This window comes from Carassius carassius, chromosome 24 (genome assembly GCF_963082965.1).
Source record: "Carassius carassius chromosome 24, fCarCar2.1, whole genome shotgun sequence".
Lineage (NCBI taxonomy): Eukaryota > Metazoa > Chordata > Actinopteri > Cypriniformes > Cyprinidae > Carassius > Carassius carassius.
In genome coordinates, this window is record NC_081778.1 from 24595984 (window position 1) to 24618371 (window position 22388).

The 22388-nt window shown below is 35.6% G+C and overlaps 1 protein-coding gene across 10 annotated transcripts in view; it reads right to left on the reverse strand.

Annotated features, from left to right (window-relative positions):
- Positions 1-13390: 13390 nt before the first annotated feature.
- LOC132103269 (adhesion G protein-coupled receptor B1-like) overlaps positions 13391-22388 on the reverse strand; it is an 88879-nt gene continuing 79881 nt past the window's right edge. For 8 of the 10 annotated variants that reach the window (XM_059508224.1, XM_059508230.1, XM_059508226.1 and 5 more), the window contains 7 exons: positions 21978-22149; positions 21359-21454; positions 21223-21262; positions 19072-19733; positions 17260-17295; positions 17003-17161; positions 13391-14366 (listed from right to left, as the gene is read on the reverse strand). In XM_059508224.1, coding sequence (XP_059364207.1) covers positions 14172-14366; positions 17003-17161; positions 17260-17295; positions 19072-19733; positions 21223-21262; positions 21359-21454; positions 21978-22149 — 1360 coding nt within the window. In that variant the 3' untranslated portion in view covers positions 13391-14171. The remainder of the gene's footprint in view (positions 14367-17002; positions 17162-17259; positions 17296-19071; positions 19734-21222; positions 21263-21358; positions 21455-21977; positions 22150-22388) is intronic. The other 2 variants (XM_059508223.1, XM_059508228.1) reach the window with 2 other exon arrangements.

The window sequence follows — 22388 nt, forward strand, 5'->3', positions numbered from 1 at the left end:
TAGTTGTCATTAATGAAAATAAATTACCTTAAAATTTAAGTAACACTCAGAAAAATACTCTCTCAATCGGCATATAATGTGCACCACTTGTAATTTCGCTGTGTCTCCAAACAACACAAAGCAGTGATTCGTTCCTTTTTGAAAGTGTTTTTGAATGAATCATTTGAGTGAATGATTCAATGATTCATTTAATGTTGCATTCCTGAATGAACTTGACACAAGAATTTGATTAGTTTTTGAACTAATTGAAATATTGAATGACTCAGTTATTCGCTCTTTAAAGAAAGAAATTTGTCACCACCTACAGGCGTTTCCAAGTGATATGCTGAAAGAATAATTTTCACATATAAATATTATTATTCAAGAATTTCAGAAAGAACATAAAATTCTTCCAAATTACCTACAGATCCATTAAACAGATATGCCTGTTGATTGTAATACTGTCTACTGTAATATGTCCAGATATTTTAATAAGACGGACTGCCTGCAGTTTAAGCCTGGTGTAAAGTAGTGAAGCAGAAGATAAGGAAGAAATAGTGGAGTGACCTCCGTGTGGGTTGTGTGGAGAGCCTGCCTGAGAGGCATTCACGGCCACATTATTTCAGATGTTGAGCATCATGATGATGGGGGCACATATGTAAACACCTCTCACGTATGGAAATATTCTGAAGAGGAGAATGCTGAGGGTACTAAAGAATGCCTCATCTCTTATAGCCAGTGACTCACGTTTTACTGAAAACCAAAGCTATGCAAAATAGCTCTTACGACTGAGAATAAAGATTTGAAACCTTATAAGTCAATAACTGGAATGCTGTATTCATATGTATCAAATCAATGCCATACAAATACAGTACAAAGCCAAATTTAGGTCCAATTAGTTTCAGAAAAAACAATAATAATTATCATAATATTAAATGAATAAATACATATGGTATGTATGAGAAATAATATAATTTATGTTTTTTTTATTCATTCATAATTTTTTTATCTAATATAGTTGTATAACTATTTTATTTCGGGTTGAAATACATTTAATTATTATTATTTATTTTTATATAGCAATGTTCCACCACTGAGCCACAGGAACACTATATAATAAATAAATAAATAAATATTGATAATGATAATAATAATAACAATAATAGTAATACAATATTTTCTAATATATATATATATATATATATATATATATATATATATATATATATATATATATATATATATATATATATATATATATATATATATATATATATATATATATATATATATATATAACTTTCTTGCCATCTTGTATTTCTTTTTACTCAGAGCTCTTTGGAATGCATTCTAGGATTTTTAATGATACATGTGATACTGCCATACAATATGGCTTAAAAATTAGGTATCTTAGGAGGTGGCATAGTTCAGTTGCTTTCCTTTTGAATAGACCATTGTGAGCACACCTATGATGCTCTACAATGCTGAAAAGACTCTCTTTTCAGGTGGCCTGAATAAGAAATGATTTATCCTGCTAAGATGTTGCAGACAATTGACGTAATCAATACGCCTCTTCATCGGACTGGCTGGAGCTCTTCACAGAGAATCGAAGTCTTCTGTGAGTTTTTCTTCCTTCTTCAGCAGTGGCAATTCCCTTTCACCTGTCATACTGTCTCTGATCAATTAGGTTGCATGGCTGTCAGTTGTGTTCACTTGCATTCATGTCTACAGACATATACAATAAAACCCATAGCAATAGTCTGACACGAAGACCTCATATATTTCTGTTTAAGCCACACACAGCGCTACATGGAATACTGGGGCGTATTTTTCATACTTGTTTTTTCAACCAGATCTGAATCCAGAAGATGACTACCACATATAATTGCCTAATAAGACCCTGTGTTCCCAATGGATGCTTTTCTTCTGGCACCATTCTACAGGTCCCAGTGAAATATTCCATGTCGTAAGAGGAGACGTTAATCTGTGAGTAGTGCTGATAGGTCAATAGCACTCACAGATTTGCATTTAACACATTTGACGCCATGACCTTATGTGATGTCTGAGAGGAGAAAGCTAGAAAAGCCATGGCCAGAAATACATTATCCTAAGGAGTCTAAATAAGAGATTAAAAAGACTTTCCTTGATGGACTACTTTACCGAGCTAAAATAATAAAAATAAAACACAAATTATATTAACATTTATATAATTATGCGTTTAATAAATATATTATGATAATTATTATTTTGCACTACAAAAAAGTTAGTCCTAAACAAATTAGGCTTAGGTCCTAAAATATGCTTCTTATATGAGAAAAATATAATATCATTATTATTATTATTATTATTATTAGTAGTAGTAGTAGTATTTTCGAGTGAGATCATGTTCTTGACAGATTTTGTGAGATTCACCAATTTACATCAACACAGGACATGTACAATTGATAAACTTTTTTGATCTCTTAATTTGTGCAGGATACAATCATAAAAACAAACAAACAAACAAACAAACAAACAAACACTTTCAACACTTTGTCAATATAATTATTCCATTTATTCAGTCCATTCTAGTGCAAAATCCCTCATCACCTGCTCTGAAAGAGAATCTCCTGTTGTAAGGATCTGAATTACAAACACACTTTGACATAATGAAAAAAAAAAATATTAAAAAAAATATATATATTTGATATGTTGATGCAATGTTATGCTGGCAAAATTCTTTCCATTACTAATACTCATGTTGAATTTTGAAGAATATCCTGACCTTTCTTTTTTATATATAATAAAAGTGAAAGCCTCATGATCACATGTGTGATGAATAGATAAAATTTAAGTTGTTACTCACTGAAAAATGTGTAATTGATAAAATTTTATGTGAACTATTCCTTTAAAGATTCTGACTGCCAAGCTAAAGGTTGCAGGTTCAAACCTCCGTAAAGATGAGAATTACTGATATCCCAGCAGTGTGCCTCTGTTGCCAAGCAGGTCTACTGTTTGGCTTTGAATTAAATATCAAATTATGTAAATGAATAATTTGTGCCTCATCTATACAACTTGAGTGTATACGATCTTTTATTTGGATTTCTTGGGTAATTAGTAAGTTTCTTTACAAAAGTTAATGGAGACAATGTAATGCATTGCAGTGGGAGGTGCCACAGCAATTAAACAGCTTTAATGACTGAGCTGTAGAAAACACCTAGCTGCAATGCCACCAACTAATACCAGCTTTATGCAAGAACATCCGTTCCACCCCCAGACTGTCATTCACCCTCAGAGTCAGCCTGAGACCTTCCTCTGATGAACAGTGTGTCAACACATACTTAACTTTCAACACCATTTTAAACCCACCAGAAAACTCTGAGAGTAAGGAAGAAATAAAATGAATAGTGGGAAGTGTTTTGCATACTTTGAGTTGAGACAGAGAGGTTATGAATATATATATATATATATATATATATATATATATATATATATATATATATATATATATATATATATATATTCCACAATGATAGTTTGCCAAAGTAATAAAATCTGATTTAGCATAAAACTGATTTATCCAAATAAACTGCATTACAGTGAGTTATTCCATAAAATAAAAATAAATTATAATAATATAATATCAATTATTTATCAATTGGACCTATTTAGTTAATTTTTAATGATAATTGTATTAAAGATAAAATTATATAATTGCATAAAAATACAATTATATAATATGAATTATATATCAATTTACTTATTTTATTAAGTTTAAATAAAGAATCTTTAATTTTACAAGGTTCTCTTTTAGGGTTCTGTGGAAAATGTGGTGAAATGAAAGACAAAAAAAGAGGATGAAGGGATGAAATGTCTTTCAGAGAACAACAAGTGAGCCATGACAATAAAACATTCCTACATTGCCTCAATTTATCCTAAATACAGGGGTTAGTGCATCTCCTAGCCTACTATTTTCATTGAAAGGCTCTTTTAAGTCTATCTCACTATGTGAGATGGCAAGGAATCTGACAGAACACTATAAACATTTATGTATGTAGGTAAAAGGATGCAGCAATTGCATTTTATTTACATTTTTGCCGTGTTAGGGCGGACAATATTATAGACACACTGTTGTAACGTTGCTTTACATCATTTTCCTGCAAGATTGCTTTGTGGATAGCTCACATGTCTTTCGACCATTTAAAGTGTAATTAAAATGTCTGTTGTGATCTGACAAATGTCTTCATCTGACTCGGCAAGGATAAATCTATTTAATGCATACAGTGACGACAGTAATTTTATGCACGCCCAAAAGAGGAACACATGCAAACTAATTAGTTAAAGCCTTCTAGAATACATTTGATGAAGTGTCATTTTTGTATATTAAATGGTGTGCGATTTTAAGATATTAAAATACTTTACCTTGGGTTTAATATCCAGAGACAAGTCATTTCTATGTTAATTTGGCTTGTATGACCAAAAGAGAAGCTATAAAACAATAATTTTATAGCAATACTGTTTGGTGATGCTCCACCTTTAAAGAATCAAGAAATTATTATCCTTTTTTTAGATGTCATAACATTATCAACAGCTTCCTCAACCTGAATTTACAATGCTTAGTTGTTGAGATGGGAAGTCCCATAATGCATTTATTAAAATTAATGTTCCTGCTACTAGCGATCATCTGTAATCTCTGCACTTCAATTCCAGTCATTAGGATTTATTGCAGTCTGAAATGATTAAGCATTAAATACATAAAGTGTGTGCAAATGCAATATTATTCCTGTCACTTGTGCTTTAAAAATGGGTGTATGCTGTTTTTGTTCCTAAAAAGTAATAATTATAATTATAATGAAACAAGCTCAATTAGACACTCACCTAACACTGCTTCTTGGATGCTAATACTGTTCAGATAAAAATGCCCTCTCCAGAATACCCCCGAAGACATGTTTCAAAATATAAATATAAATACTGTGTGAATACAAAATTATTTCTGTGTATTTCCAGATTTGAGCTTCTTTTCTGAGGAGCATTTAATGGTAGTTTTCCTTACATCTATGTGTGTTTAATGTAAGCAGGTGGTTGAATAATTGCCCGTTGGACAGGATATTGTGTTGTACAGGAAATATAAAACTCAGAACACAAAAGATGAAAAAATATATCCTCAAAGATTACCTTTCAACCTCATATTTTAAAACAACCTCCATGTCCATATTTTAAAAGCAATAAGGATGACCTTTATTCCTCATGTAAACAGACATTCACAGACCTGTGCAGCTGATTATTGGCCACATCTCTGCTCTGTTGACTAAAGGAGTGCGGTAATGGAATATCGTCTTATCTTTATGAATTCCCTTTTAAGTTGGCTTCCCTTTTCCAGGTAGAAATTGGGCTTTGACGGTAACAAAATGTACGGGGAATAGGCTGGCTCTGCTGCTCCTCATTACTGCCAGAGCCTTGCTGTGCTAGCTCGACCACAGCCCTGTGACTCATATCTACGGTGAGTGAACGAATGCCACTGCTCCACTCTCCTTTATTAGCATGAAAGCTTTTCTGGCAGATTGCACGCTCTGAAGAGCTCCCTTCACAAGGGCGTCCATTTGTAGTTTTAGTGACGGCATTATTCGGACACCTTGGGAAGGTAGAGACGTCACTATAAGTAATTTACTGCTCATGCAGGGCATTTTATTTTGATTTTGTGGAGTTAATGTAAGCTGATCAAGAATGTTGGCTTGGAAGGAGAGTGCCACTTGTGCTTCGTATATTGCAAATGTTTAAATGCACACTGCATTTTCCTAGAGTTCTGGGCATACAGTTTATTTAATGTATATTGTGAGAGTCTAAATGAGGCACATGGTTCACTCAGGTTCAGATATGGCAAGGTGTAATATAAAGTCTAGATGTAAGATGTAAGCTGATCACAAAACACTAAACAACTGTGTTTTTGCATGAGGCAAGACAAATAACATAAATATATGCAACTTAATACAACAATATATTTAGAGATAATATTGTTTGAATTTATTGTTAGTTGCTTTGTTAAATTTATTTAACTGAATTTAATTTAATTTTTCCACGTACACAACATAACATCTACCGAGGGCAGGTTATCATTATTGAGTGAAAAGTGCATAGAATATTTCCGCCTCTTTCATTCCTTAAATAACTAAAAGAACAAGACACATTTCTTCTGACGTAGAGTAGGCTATAAACATTACAAAGTTTAATTTTCCATTTTAGATGCTAATGTCTCAGCTACATATCTTCGAAAAGTGACTGATGTAATAATAACGTTATGCAAACTAAGTATTCTTGTTAATTTATTTTTAATAGCTTTTCCAATTATGCAAACAACAGTATCCATTAGAAGTTATTGCTGGTGTATGCTGGTGCAATTGGACTTCATGTTGAAATATTGTTTATTGTTGAAGTTTATGCTGAAGATGATTTTTCTAACAGATCTTATTTATTTATATTAAAGGGGTGGTCCACGGTGCAGTCTAACGTGTTAATGCTTTGTTTAAAAAAAAGCATACATTTTCACATAATTTACCTTTATGCCACACCTCTCTGTCTCTTGTCTGAGAAATATGCTGCAGATGGGCTCTGATTGGTTAGCTAGCCCAGTGAGTTGTGATTGGCTAAACTATCTCTACTGCGCATCTAATCTTCCCGCCCCTCACCCCAGCAGCATGTGCTGTGGTTGTATTGTAAACAACGGTGTCGTTAATATCACTTATAAGTTTGAGCCCTATTGTAGTGCCCACCACATTCAAGCAGACTCGGGTAAACTAAAAAAAAACATACAGTACATTAAATACTTCAAATGTAGATAGCTACAGATATGTCTCTCTTCCTCCATTCATAGCGAAAACACTTGAACGAGTTGTTTTCAACCAATCAGTATCAGTATCATTATTTCTTTCACCGAATAACCCACTGGACAATACCCAGTCAGGTTTCAGTCATGGAGTGGCCATTTAACTGAAACTGCATTTACTGTTAGTCACTGAAGCTTTGCAGATTGCGAAAGCTGATTCCAAATCATCAGTTCTCATTCTGCTGGATCTATCTGCCGCTTTTGACACTGTGTATCATCAGATCCTCCTGTATACCATCTCATCGCTGGGCATCACAAGGATTCCACTTTGCTAATTTGAATCCTATCTCACAGGTAGTTTTTTCAGGGTGGCCTGGGGAGGGGAAGTATCTGAAGCACATCAGCTGGTCACTGGGATTCTTCAGGGATCAGTTCTTGGACCCCTCTTCTTCTCTATACTACAGCACTGGGATCTACATACAGGCACACAGTTTCTCCTACCATTTTTATGTGGTTGAAAAAACTGAATTGTTGTGATATAGGCCATGAAGTGCACTGAGTGTGTCTCTATCTAGTGAATTTTCTAAATACAATGGTAATTGTCCGCATTGAATGGTTAAAATCAACGTTTTTCCGGGTTAAAATTTAATCTGAGGTGGCACAAATTAGATCAGAGTGGTACCCATTGGTTGAAATTGCGTTTGGTTTAGATTGCTATCCGCATTTAAAATCGCATTCCAGGGGTCGGTGCTTCAGATCATTGAAGGGGGACTAAGCCCCCGTGCCCCCCAAACCACAATTTGACACTGAACCTGCCATTACTAATATTAGTTTTTCACTGGAGAAAGCAATATTATGGATATACGCATTGGTTTAAAGTTAAAAATGTCTTAGTGATGGATTTGTTTATTACAAGAACTTTTCACTTCACAAAATGTTTATTGATAGACTTTCGTGGATTACTTGTGAATTATTATGTTTTATCAATTGTTTGGACTCTCATTCTGACAGCACCCATTCACTGCAGATAATCCATTAGTGGGTAAACTATTCCTTTAATGAATTAAATTTGAAAGGCAGTAACATATAGATTATTATGTTTATACTTGCTCCCTGTAGAAAAAAAACCTTTAGGACTTTATAAAGTTGTTTGTTATTGTGGTTTTAATTTTGTAATATACAATCCTTCACTTAGGCCTTTTGTGTCATGTGGCAAGTATGAATGAGCCTGTAGAGTTGCGTGTGAGTCTATGTATCCCCATTTGCCAATGAGAGTGCATGAATTAATGCGAGTGTGTGTTTTCTGAGGAAGGTGTTAAAAATAGGGTAACATTAATCACTGACTGAAGCAGACACAGATCAGTTTGGATGGGCCGTGGCCGGGCATCTCTGGCAGACCTCAGTGTCTGAGTGAGAGACTGACAGGCTTTAAATCAGGGTCTGTCCATGGTTGTCAGCAGATGGATTCAAGACAGATTTACCACAGGAGCGGACCAGGTGGCTAAAGGGAAGTCAGTAAGCACAGACAAAAATGCTTAGTGGGACAGAGCAAGAAATTTTAAAAAATTGCTTTTGAAAGCTCTCATTTTATCTCTCATTGGAAAGGTATAGCAAGGTTGGGAGCAGACTCTTAAGCAAACAAGAATCCATAAGCATGCAAAATCCACTCTAACCTGTAAAGGGATGTGTGATGCATTGCTGGCATTCCACAGGTTGAACATCTTGAATTTCCTCTTTAAACATGATTGTAGTACAATGTACAAAATTATTTTTCTAAATTGAAAATAAAACAGGTATTAGGCCTACTGGAGTACATTTTACAAGAATATACTATTTAAGTCTTTCACATTTTGGGCCCTATCATACACCCGACGCAAGGCGCCGCAGCGCAAGTGCATTTGCTAGCCGTTCGCGTTTTCCCGTCCAGTGCCACGTTGTTTAATTAGCAGATGCATTTGCCCTCATTTTTGCGCCCATGAGCGTGCTGGTCTATAAAACACGTGTGTTCAGGCGCATTGCTGACGCAATGCTATTTCAAAGAGCAATGCTGACATTATATATATATATATATATGCCTACATGTCATAATGGATAGTCGTCAGAATTAGGATATCTATTTGCTCGCACACGAGCAGCTCCGTTTCATCTCTGAGACGCATTCTGTCTTTGCGCTTGCCAAATTCTGCCGTGTAAATAGCAAATCCGTCATGGCACGAGCGCAACTGACTCTTAAAGGGAATGGAAGATGCGACTCGGATTGGTTTATTGCACATTACGCCCAAAAAACACCCATTAGCTACTCATTAATAGAATAGGGACAACCCGTTTAGACCATGCGCCCGGGCGCGCCAAACGTTTTTCCGTAGTTAAAATTGCTAAAGTGGATTTGGACATGCCCTGAGTGCACCTGCGCCGTGCGCTTAACACTTTGCATTAAGATCGTTAAAAAAGGGCCCTTTATGTCAAATTCAATGTGTTACTTGCCATTATTTGTTATTTGTATTTGTGAGAATTACTAGCAATTTCTGAGTGAAGTTGTTTCAAAATAAATTCTACACCATTTCTACTACCAGTCAAAAGATTGGAATAACTAAGAATTTTTAATGTTTAAGAAAAAGTCTCACCAAGACTGCAGCTATTACAGTATTATTAATAAAGTAAAAACAGTAATATTGAGAAACAATTTTTTATTACAATTTAAAATAACTCTTTTTGATACATCACAATTCAAAGCTTTTGGGTAGTTAAGATTTTAAAAAGAGAAACAAATTAGTTCATATTAATACTTTTATTCAGTGCAGTCGATTGATAAAAATACCAACTTCAGGAGAAACTGCTGAAAAGCTGCATAATAAATGGATGAATATTAAGCTGGCAAATCAATTTTGATACCTTCAGACAGGACCTATTAAAAATATAAAAATCTGTTTTAAATAATGCAATTAGTAGGCTGGTATGTTCAGTTCACTAAATTGGTCTCTGAGAACCAGAACACCCCAAGGGTGCTATTTTGGACCACTGACAGGCTCCTAAACGCCTCTCTTAGAAGTCATCCCGACATAATCCCAGACTTTAAATATGATAAACTGGAAATGTTCCCTAAAAAAGTGTCAACAGTTAAGTTGAATTTTGAAAATAGAGCATTTGAGACTGTTATTGTATCATTTACCAGTGCAAGAATCTAATTTAGAAGTTTTTATTGGTGTTGATCTAAAATGATTTAAAGAATGTAATTTGGGTTGGGCATTTGTATAGAAACTGCTCATCAGGTTCAAATCAAATACTTATTCTTACCATACAATGATTTAATACAGCTAACTGCCTTAATTTCTTTAGAAATGTTGCATGATGATGGTCACTTTTGGTTCCACAGTCCTGGACTGAAATGTTTTTTTTTTTTAAGTTTATTTCAGTTTGTTTATTTCAAGTCCCCTTTGGTGCTGTTATTGCACTGTATGAAAGGTGCAATATAAAGTTGCATAGATTTATTGAGTAAAACTAATGAGAATGACAATAGTGAGAGCTTTCCAAGTAATTTTGTCAATTTTACCTGATGAACCAATATATATGGAGCAAAATTGCATGGCTGGAATACTGAGAGTGGTGATTTCGATGCAATTAAATCCTGATTATATTTAATTAGACTTCATCTGGCATGACTGAAAGCACTATCTATCTATCTATCTATCTATCTATCTATCTATCTATCTATCTATCTATCTATCTATCTATCTATCTATCTATCTATCTATCTATCTATCTATCTATCTATCTATCTATCTATCTATCTATCTATCTATCTATCTATCTATCTATCTATCTATCTATCTATCTATCTATCTATCTATCTATCTATCTATTCAATCCATCCATCCATCCATCTACAGGTACACACACACACACACACACACACACACACACACAAAGTATCAAAAATAAAAGTATTTTCAGTCACTGCCAACTGTTGAATTACACATATAAGGTAATGTATTTTACTGATATTTCCTACAGAATGTGCGATTTAAAACAATTATATAACATTTATATGTATATTTTTGTCTTATTGCAGGACTGTTTACAATAAATTAGTCTAAAAGTTAATTATCCAAATAATGCAACGCTGCAGAAAACATGTGTGTTGTATATACACAAAAGCAATGACTTTAGTTTTTATAAATGCAAGTTATCGAGCTTTTAATGCTGTTGGCGTATGTTTATGAAAAAATGTCAGTCATGCAAGTTGCCAAATTAACTCGCATGACTGACATTTACAACAACCTAAAACGAATCAAAGTATCGACCAGTCACTTGCAATTAAACAACCTGAAGCTTCATTACATAGAGTGCAACTTATTACTGCTTATTTAATTAGATGGTGGAATCAAAACATTGCATAAGATTCTGCTCAAATCACAGGTCAATGCATAATTATCACAGCAGAACATGCATTTTTATGTCCCTATGAAATAAACATCCAGCTGCTGGTTCAGTCTCAACTCGCTTCATTAGCTCGGGGTGTTTAATTAGACTATCATGTTCTCCAGTCAGCTGATGGTTTGTAGCACTTCTCACCAAACTTTCTAGCCACACAGGTTACGGAGGTCCTAGCAAACACCTCATAATGGTTGAAAGGTGTTTAGCAGTACTTTAACTGCTGCATTACACAGGCTCCATGGGCTTGTTTATTGGTCTAAACAGCCCACAGTCTGAACTAGTCCTGATTACTGCGCTTCAGTGTATGGGAATCTTTGAAAACAGATGTCCTCATGCATTAGTGAACCCATTATAAAAAATTAATGCACAGTAATGAGACAAAGCCAGTGGGGTTATGTTCATTTAATTATTACTTTGATATTCCTCTGCTGTTATTTCCCCCCTCAGCTGTGTTTATGTTTGTACTTCATATTTGTCATATAATTTTGTTTACACAAATCATATATACTGTATACATGGACCTTTTAAAAATAATTGAGCATGTTTAAAAATTCAATTTTAGGCTGTACCTTCAATTCCAAATAATAATGAAATGAAATAAAATTGTCCAGTGTTTATAACATCAATGTGATACAGTATATTTTTATGTGCTATGTCTTATTACACTCTGCTGCTACTGCAAATAATACTTATAAACAGTTCTAATATTTTCTCTACTTCTTGTCGCTTTATTTTGTTTAATTATTCATTTACAATTTATTTCATATACAATTTATGAATACTATTTGTTATTATAGCAGCAGTGGATCTATTAACATGCATACAGATATATGTTCTATAATAATAATCTTTCTAGTTTATCGCAACCAGTGATGTATTAAAAAGTATTGAGTAACTAATGCTGACATAATTAGGTTCAGGGTTGCTCTGTGGTAAGATCAAATTAATGTCCTCCATTTGAAGCATGCCCATATTTTCCCTCCCACATTCCCATGACTCCAACCCTAATGTATTCTTTTTATTGAATAATGATGCACATTTATTATTACCAGTATTTAAGATTGGTTAAATTTTTATCAGTGGATTTATGGGCTCATCGGATAAAAATTCTGTGCAAAAAAAGTTATTTTAGTATTATTATATACAATAGTTTTCATTATTTTTTTCAGTTAGCTTAGTTTGAATTTCAGTTGAAGTTCGTCATTTTATGTCATTCTATTTGTTTTTGATTAAATGTTTCTATTTAGCTTTAATTTTCAGTTTTTGCTTTAGTATTTTTTTTTTTGTACTTAAACTTTTTCATTATCTTATTTTAAGGCAAAATTTCTAATTTTCATTTAATTTCATAAAATTTGTTTATTTTTAGCCATCCATTCATCTGTCCATTTCAGAGTGCCATAAATATGACATCTTACCCTTTTATATATATATATATATATATATATATATATATATATATATATATATATATATATATATATATGTATATATACATATATACTTTTTATTAGAAATATGACACATTCATTTTGTGCTCTGAAAACTGTACAATAACAAAGAAACCCCAGTGAACTTAAAAAAGGGAGAGTAGTAAAGCAGGGAGAGGATGTGGAGGAGGAAGGAGGAGGAGTAGGGGTTGATGGTGGAGAACTCAGGCAAGTACGTATCATCTGCATTGACAGTCAGTGATACCAAAATACACTGTTACATGATGTTACAGAACACTGATATAGTCCAGTAACCCAATGAGATTTGGAGGGGGGATCTCAGAATGGCAATGATATCTATAATAAGGACAACAATATTCCCCAAGCACAGTAAGAAAGATATTTATAGGCTAAAATTAATTTTGTAGAACACTTCTGGAAATAATTACAATGCTGTACAACAGGACTCTGAGGAGTGAGTCTTGTGCTTTCTCTGTGTGCGACCACAACCTAACCAGAGAATGACACCCCTCTGCTGTTTCATATATAAGACTATAATATATATATATATATATATATATATATATATATATATATATATATTCATGTCCGTTTTCTCTTTCAAACATGATTCTGCACATATTCTAAAACTCAGCAGTTTGTTTCAGGTCTCTCAGCTCCAGTGATTCTGATGGAAACATCAAGCAAACGAAAACGTGTCGGTTCACATGAACCCACCAACTGGACAGCCGACCCCCTTCCAAGCTAATCTCACATTGTTGACTGACTTTTGAAGGATCCTCATGTCGGTGCGGTGCATGACCACAGCACAGTGGCTAAGCTGTGGGCTGTACTGGCTCAGAAGGGCGTTTGAGACAGATTAACAGTCAAATGGCTTTGGGCAATCACATCGCCTCTAGTGTCCCAACCGTACAGTATGCATGTTTCACACTGATCAATAACAATGATAATAAGACTAATAATATTCAAGAATTTGATTTTGAACGACGCGTAGCTCACCTGATTCCTACCAGGCAGTTTGAAAGCTTTCTGTCGTAGTGCTACTTCTCACTCTTCCGTAAATGGGACATGATCACAAATATGTGTGTGTGTGTGTGTGTATCCAGAGGTGTAAGATATTGAAGGCCACTCACTAAGGCTCAACTGCTCTTAGTCTGAATTCCAGTCCTTCCCTTCAGTCAGCCACTCCCAATGTTCCCATGGCAACATCCCAGGTCAGCACTCAACTTGCCCAGTTCAGCCGTTCTTGGTAGTGCCAGCTCATTGCCATAGCAACAGGCTCAGTCCTGGATTTTTGAAAGTGTTATGATTCGCTTTGACATTAAGGAAAAGGCCATTCCAGGATTACAAAAAAATAAAATAAAATAAAGAAAATTGCACAGCCACGTTGCTTGCACTCTCTTTCTTGCATCTTGTTTGTCCGCACTCTCACTCCAATCTCATTCCCTCTCTTTATCCCTTTTCCCTGCGAGTAGAGTTTGTTCTGCTTCTCTGAATGCTCTGGGGGTCTCTCAGACCTCAGTCTGCAGGTCCATGATCTCTTGGCCCACCAGAGGGATGGTGGCGCTGGCCTTCTCCCACTCCACCGCTTGCATCTCAAGAGGAGAGGCCTGTAGAGGCTCCAGCTCCTTACGCACCCATGATGGTGGCGAGTGGGTCTTCCTGATGCCCTCCCATGCCCGCTTACTGGGGGTCTGCTGCTTGTCCTGCATTAACAAGAAGAATGAATTAGGGTGACATTTCTGTAAAATGTTAAGAAACATCATATAAAATAGAACAATATATTGAATAAAGAAAATTAATATTATTGTTAGGACCATCATTATTATGTATTTTTTAATAATAATGATAATAATAGTAATAACAATAAGATCTGCTGATCCTATATCATGACATAAAATAAATCATATGACAAACTAAGGTGATCGGCATTGTATTGGGCATTCAAATTGAAAATGATGGCATCTGTTTACTGATTAAATTCAATATAGTTTCTTCTGCCAGTCTCTGATCATCCTCCTCAGAGTTAACTACATGTGAATGTTTACATGTATATAGTTCTTGAGGCCAGGCAAGGCTTAAACCATTTGGGTACTGTTATCTATGGGGAATAGGTTTGCTGAAGCTCACAGTCAGGGGTTGATTTCTTGTATTGTATTTGGATGTTTTGTTTAAATTAATACTGTAGTGTTTATTATAAATAATTTATCCGTGCACTTCATTCTTTTTTTTTTTTTTAATTCATGTGCCCTCTTAATCTTTAATCAAAAACGTTAACCTGCCCTCCCCCTCAAAATGACTCATCTTTTCTTCCGGTCACGAACTATGGCGCAAGGGCGGAGCTAGTGACTTGAGGGTGTAAACGCTGGGATAAACAACAGGGGAAAAAACTGAGGCTTTATAGAAATCAATGCATTGACCAGTGCTAAATCTGACACATGCCATGGTGGACTACACTACCCTTAAAAATATAACAGATATTAGAATATTACCACAACATTACTCTTAGGACATTGCAAACTATTTGTTTTTTGAATATGATTTTAACCTGATGGAGGACACGCTCAGTCATTCAGTCAGTATCTCTCTCTTTGTGATCGCTGTTATGTTTTGTGCCATTGATTGTCCTGGTCATCGTCTTCCTAAATAAATCTAATATTTTAGTGTTGGTGGTGAATCCATTGGAGAGAAATCCCCCCACAACTAACTGCAAACTGGCATTCAGACCAAATTCAAATGATCCAATCAATTCCCAAAGGACAAAATCAAGTCTGCCCTCTCATTTCAGATGCCGTTTCACTCGGATAGATGTCACAGTAGAGAAAAAAAGACAATTGCTACTTCCATTTCAGGTCGACTTTAAGTGTTCCCTTCTAAAGGCTGTGTAAAGTAAACACCTTTAAGGACTGCCAACTGAATGCCTATAAAATGCAATGCATCACTTAGCCTTAGTCAGACTTCTAATGACTGCAGCAACACACAGAAAGTTCTCAATTAAGAATCCTGCTGAAGATGCCCAAGAGTCTCCTTTTTTTTGGCATTTGTGCCTTTATGCTAGGGTGACCACATGAGCCATTTTCCCTGGACGCGTCCTTGTCAGGATTTCTATATTGCCTAAAACATCCAAAGTAGTTTGACCAATAACATGCAGGTATGTTACATAATCAACCAATCGTGGCGTGTGAGAAGGTGAGATCTACAGAGAACGATCAAAGCAATGCAAATACACGTTAGGTGTTTGTTCGTTCATTCAACTTGAAGCGTCGCTGCGCACCGATCATTGTATGACACCAAAGTACCAAGAGAGTGATTTGAATGCATAAGGAGCCGTCTGCTCTGCTCTCTATAGCTCCTTTGAATGTCATACAATGATCGATCTGCACAGCACAAACAGCCAAAATCTGGATATTTTAGGCAATATAAAAATCCTGGCAAGGACGCATCCTGGAGCAGCTGGAGAGAGGACAGGAAAGAGCGGTGGGAGAGAATCGATCGGGATCGGGAAAAGACCACGAGCTGGAATTTGAACTCGGGTCACTGAGTTACATGTCAGAGCACTGCACATGAGGCCAAACATTACTATCACTGAAGCTATTTTTGTTACTATTACAGCAACTATTATGAAAGCAATAAACAAATAATTACTTTCATGTCACTAGTGTCAGTATAAAGTCATATTTTGATTTTGGAAATACAAAAACTAAAACTAAAATCAAGTTGTGTCTTGCAATTAGTAATAATGCCAAGATATAAAACTGATTAAATTTAAAAAAATCTAATATACTGTAGATTAATAGATTATTATGGGACAAACTGAACTGAATTTAATTAAATGTTGTTTGTCTGGCATTAAAAAGAGTTGTTATTATTATTATCAATAATAGTACACTTTCATTTATTGTTATATTTTGTTTTATTATAATATATTTATATACATTTTTTAATTGTCAGAAAAGTAATTTCACAAAACCTGAATGCTCCATTTTCTCAAAGTAAAGTATTATTGACACTACTGGTAAAAAGTCTGGAATAATTTTCAACGTTTTAATGTTTTATTAAAATGATTTCTGAAGGATCATGAGACACTGAACACTGGAGTAATGCCTGCTGAAAATTCCGCTTTACCATCACAGTAATCAACTGTATTCTCAAAATGTATTTAAATAGAAATAGCTTATTTTAAATTGTATAATATTGTTAAAAACATAAAAAAAAATATATAATAATAATCCAGACTTTTGACTTGTACTGTATGTTTTCTTTTGATTTTGGTATGAAATACTTAATACTTTAATGGCAAATAGAAAAGGAGGGGGAGTGAATGATTAATGTAAATCCGTACACTAAGATTGGTTTTATCGCTGCCTCCTGATGACACGCTCCATCTCTTCCCAGTCTTCCCATCCACTGGGGGTGAATCCCTGTCCTTCTCTGCATGCTGCAGTTTCCTGTTTAAGTCCTGGAACATGTCCTGGTGGCGCTTCCGTGTATGCATAATCTTCTGCAAGACAAAACCTGCATTTAAACCTTTGCAGAGATGGATGAAACTGCACCACACAAGACTGCTGTCATTTGTGGAAAGATTTACATTACACTGACCTCAAAATCCAGCTCTGCATAGCGTGATTTTCGTCTCTAAAAGGGCAAATAAGAAAAGGATGATATTGTGTGTCCTTTCAGAGTCATCTTGTCTCGTGTGTGCGTGCATGTGTGTGTGTGTGTGTGGGGGGGATTAACAATGTTATTGTTATAGTTGTGATTAGTAACAATGTCAAGATAATAAATTAATAAAATGTAATAAATTCTAATAAATCCTTAATAATTAATATGGGGGAAATGAACTGAATTACATTTAAACATTCAACATTTTTTAATATTTTGTCAGAAAAGTCAATACTGTTTGAGAACAACCCAAATGCAATAAGTAGCAAATTTTTGGCACTTCGGACACATTTGTATTGAATATTTCTGACGAGCTCCTGGCATGAGCTTGCTGTAAACAGCTTGTGACCGAATGGCCTTTCTTTAGCCTGCAGGAGAGCGTCTGAAGGCAGTTTGACATTCTGCCTGCGCTGTGCATGGATGCAGCTGTGTGCCTGCAATGCATTCTGGGAGCATGTTTGTCCTGAGGTGAGAAGGAATCCACACTTGTCATCTGCTCCCTTTTAAAGCATGAGCAAAATCTGACCTTTGCAGAGATTTTCTTTTCTAAGAGGGATAATTGAAAATGCAAAGAGGCATAATTCATGTAGCCTTCTTTAATTTCTTCCTTTTTTGAAACGGCAGATTTTTCATTCCTTTAAGTGTTTCGATGCAGTTTTTATTGAAAGCGAGTGCATGTGCATTGGCTGATGTCAGTTGAAATGTAATTCTAAGCCACGTAATGACAGTCCTCTACTCAGACACTCTCCACAAACATACTTTTTCACTTGTGGCAGATATGACAAACATTCATGTGAATTCACAGCCTTGTAGGCATATGGGTCTACAGCACGTTTTTTTTGGACCAGAAACCAAAGTGTCCATCAGTTATTAGAAATAATCATGGCTAAGAAAAAAAGTACAAGATGACGATGAAAAGACATTGTTATTTAAAAGAGAGCAAAACCAGTATCTACAGAGTTGTAAGATGCACACACATTTGCGCTGTTAGCCAATAAATGTTAACAAATAGTAATTTAGAAAGCTGTTGTGTCACTGGGGTTATGATTAATTTAGGCTGTGTAAATCACTTTTGGTCATTTAATGTTTCTGTAAATAAAACTAACAATAAAAGTGCATCTCTCAGCAAAACGACAAAGGGTCGAACACCTACTGTATGCACTGGAGTTCATGGTCCATCAGAATGTGCTGCGCATCCATTTATATGATATAAATAAAAACAGTGCACTATAAAGATGGCGAGAGGAAAACTCTCAAACGCTCAGAATGTTTATGGACGCAAGTAAAAATATAACTGTGCTAAACTTATTCTTAAGGTCCATCACATCAAAGATGATAAGTATAATGATAACAGACAATATATTGTTTTTAAAATCATTCTAAATATAATCGATGATTATCATAATGATAAGAATCGATCCTGCTTTTAAAGAGCTCAAGCATTTAAAGCAGCAAACAACAAAACTGTTTGACACTTACAATAAACAATGTTATCGTGTGTTGCTTTGGACACTGATATAGTTATCATTAGTTATCTTTATAGTCATCGTTTTTGGTTCTCTAACTTAATCCTTGGTAAGTGAAATAAAAAAAAATATTTGAATTTATGGTTAGAGAAAAATATAACATTATTTATATTTTAAGACATCATTTAGTTGCCTAGCACAAAATTTTGTCACATAAAAGAGTGGTTTACTCGCAGCATAGAGGGTTGTATTGTTTTATCTCATGGTTATCATTGTTTCTTACCTCCAAAGAGCTCATAGAGAGTGTTGAGACGGTCTCACTCTTAGACATCATGCCGGAGTTCCCAGAGTCCCCTTGCTCACAAGTGTTTGTCATCTGGGACTCGCCGGAGATGTTCTGCACTGTCTGCACCGGGGAGTCCCTCTCTGAGCAGGAAACGCTGACTCGGTCGGTGGGCAGGCTCTTCAACCCGAAGCCTGGCACAGGATTGGTGCCAGCAGGGTTGGCAAGGTGGATGAGCCTGGTCTGGGGTAACTGTTCGATGCTGATGTTGTACTTTGTGGCTTGGTCCTCCTTGTTGCCCTTTGTGGGCCTAAGGGTGTTGTTGTTGTTGGGCAAGAGCACGTAACCCTGGCCCGACCCTCCTTCTCCTCCTCCTCCTCCTTCTGGACCAATGCCGTCTCCTGGGGTTCCATCCAGTTGCTTGAAGAGTTCGCCATCACAGATGTAAATTGATTTGGCTCCGGGTAGCTCTGTACTGACCCCGGCAATGCCGCCTTTGTCGCGACGCATGGTGAGAGTGTGGCTGGCGTAGTCAGCAACGTTTTGCAGGTGGACTTTTGCCATGCTGGCAGGAAGGGTGTTGAAGTTGGAGCCTTTCTGTACTGTGATCTGCTGTGAAGCTACCTTCTCATCACCTTGTTTTGAGGAACGCTTTAGGGTTCCTGCGAATCAGAGGGAAAAAGCCTTAGTAAGTAAAAAGATATCACAGCAGAGAAAATACATACTGATTTGATAAAGCAGTGTTACATTTTTAAGCTATTTTATCAGTTCAAAATGATGATCTGATATAAATAAAACTTTGCTGAATTATAAGCATAACACGGTATGTGGTCTAAAATGGAATAGAATGTAACAAAGTAAATGCATTGATTACATAGGGCCTTTTAAAAAATATATATATATATATCTATATATATCTATATAGATATATATATATATATATATATATATATATATATTTTTTTTTTAATTCTGCATTTCACATGAAAATATAACAATTAATTTACAATAAAACATGAAAAACATTAATTTACCGTATACATTTAAACCAAATAAAAATCTCTTGATTATGATAATAATAATAATAATAATAATGTTTAAGTATGTGCAGTAGACAAAATATCGTTCTCAGAAACAGATTCTATATTTCAGATTCCTGTTTAATAATTACCGATGTTTGTCTATATTTCACTTTGAATTTTATACATTTTTTAGCCCTTCATTTTTTATTTAGTAATCCAAAATGTTCCAAATTCAGTGGCATTCCACACTTTACAGTAAATTCTATTTTTATGCATGGATTCTGCAAGTCCGCCCAAGTTTCCCACATCTCGGAATTTTTAGGGCCCTAATGATGACACCAGGACATCACCTGAAATTTTATGAGCTAGAAATTTGAAAGGGTAGATAGTGAAATTTTTTATAAAATAGATAAAGTATTTTAACATGAAAAAGACAAGTCCTAATGATTGGTTTGATATGTTGCAGAAAAAAAGAATGGTCAAAAATGGGATCATAAAGGTCTCTCGTTATTTTCATTTTGAGCACCAGCAAGCTACTGTAATTATACATTATGGCAATTATTAGGTAATAATCAGCTATATTACAAAAGGTCAGTGGAAAACAGGAGCAAGTAAAGTTGCAAAAAAGTTTGAACTTTGAGGGTCGCATTTTGTTTTTCACAATAATACAGCAAAAAATAAACTTTATTTCGCTTTAGCAAGTCAAGCTAAAATTTCTTTAGAACAACTAACTGAAGGAAGGCTGATTGAAGGCTTAATTTTTAGTCCTTCACACTTCAAAAAAAGCAAAAAATATCACATCACAATTCTATATTTCCAGATGCTAGCTTGATATGTCATCTTGATAAATAATCAAAATCCGATTTCTGATAGATATCAGAGAAGAAAGCTGCTATCTGATAATGAAATGTCATGAGGGACTTAATTAGGACAGGCCGGCATATCTGAGGCACGGCAAGGGAACAGACAAGTCTATTTATCAGCATTTTGCTTCTTGCCGGTTATCAGATCCTGTTCTTAATCTCCTCGATAAAAATGCATTATGTGGCCTGTAAAATGGCACTTTTCTTGTCTTAACCTCTTTTACAACAACTTTAAGTGACCGGAGCATATGTTGTGAGAGACTCACCTGATCGGCAAGCGATGTCCACATCCTTTTCAAAGTCGGTCTGGAGAAAACAATGAAAATGAGAGTTTTATACCACAAAAATTACAATTTTTTGCTTAATGTGCAACAGAAATACAGATATTTAGTTGCAATTTACCATCAGCTGAGCATGGCCATTCTGGAAAGATCCACCAGAGTCACCGTTTCCATCTTCTTGACGGTCAACAACACGACACTTTACTGCCTCTTGTACCTAATTGATTGCAAATAAAGTGAAGTGACATTCAGCCAAGTATGGTGACCCATACTCAGAATTTGTGCTCTGCATTTAACCCATCCGAAATGCACACACACAGAGCAGTGAACACACACACACACTGTGAACACACACCCGGAGCAGTGGGCAGCCATTTAAGCTGCGGCACCCGGGGAGCAGTTGGGGGTTCGATGCCTTGCTCAAGGACACCTAAGTCGTGGTATTGAAGGTGGAGAGAGAACTGTACATGCACTCCCCCCACCCACAATTCCTGCCGGCCCGGGGCTCGAACTCACAACCTTTCGATTGGGAGTCCGACTCTCTAACCATTAGGCCACGACTTCCCCAAAAGAGGAGATGGCTTGACTCCGACGTGATTTGAACAGGCAACCTTCTGATCTGGAGTCAGACGCGCTACCGTTGCGCCACTAGGTCTTCTAAACACGTCTAAGTAAGTAATATGAATCTAAAAGTACATAGTCCACCAATTAAAAACCAGACATCAGACAGGTTACCTCACCTCTCTGCGTAGGATGCAATGCACCATCACGATAACGAAGCCCTCGAGGGAGTCAAAGACGGCAAAAAGGATCTGAAACAAGGCTGAACGGCGGTCAGTAATGGCCAGGACTGCCGACATCCAAGTGAGAGCCAGCAGTGGCAGTACAACGCAGGAGCTCCACAGTGATGCCCTATAGGACCAAAGCAGAATTACACTGAGTGACAGTTCATATCAACATTGCCATTCAAGCTGACAAAGAGGGCAAAACTAAAGTATAAAGTGACTTTGGTTGAGAAATTTCTTATAGAACTAATTAATATTTATCACACATATTATTGATTTCTTGGATGTCTGAGGAGTGTTTTACAGATATGAATGTGGTATTGCACAAAAAAACATTAATATATGAATACACAGATCAATATTGTG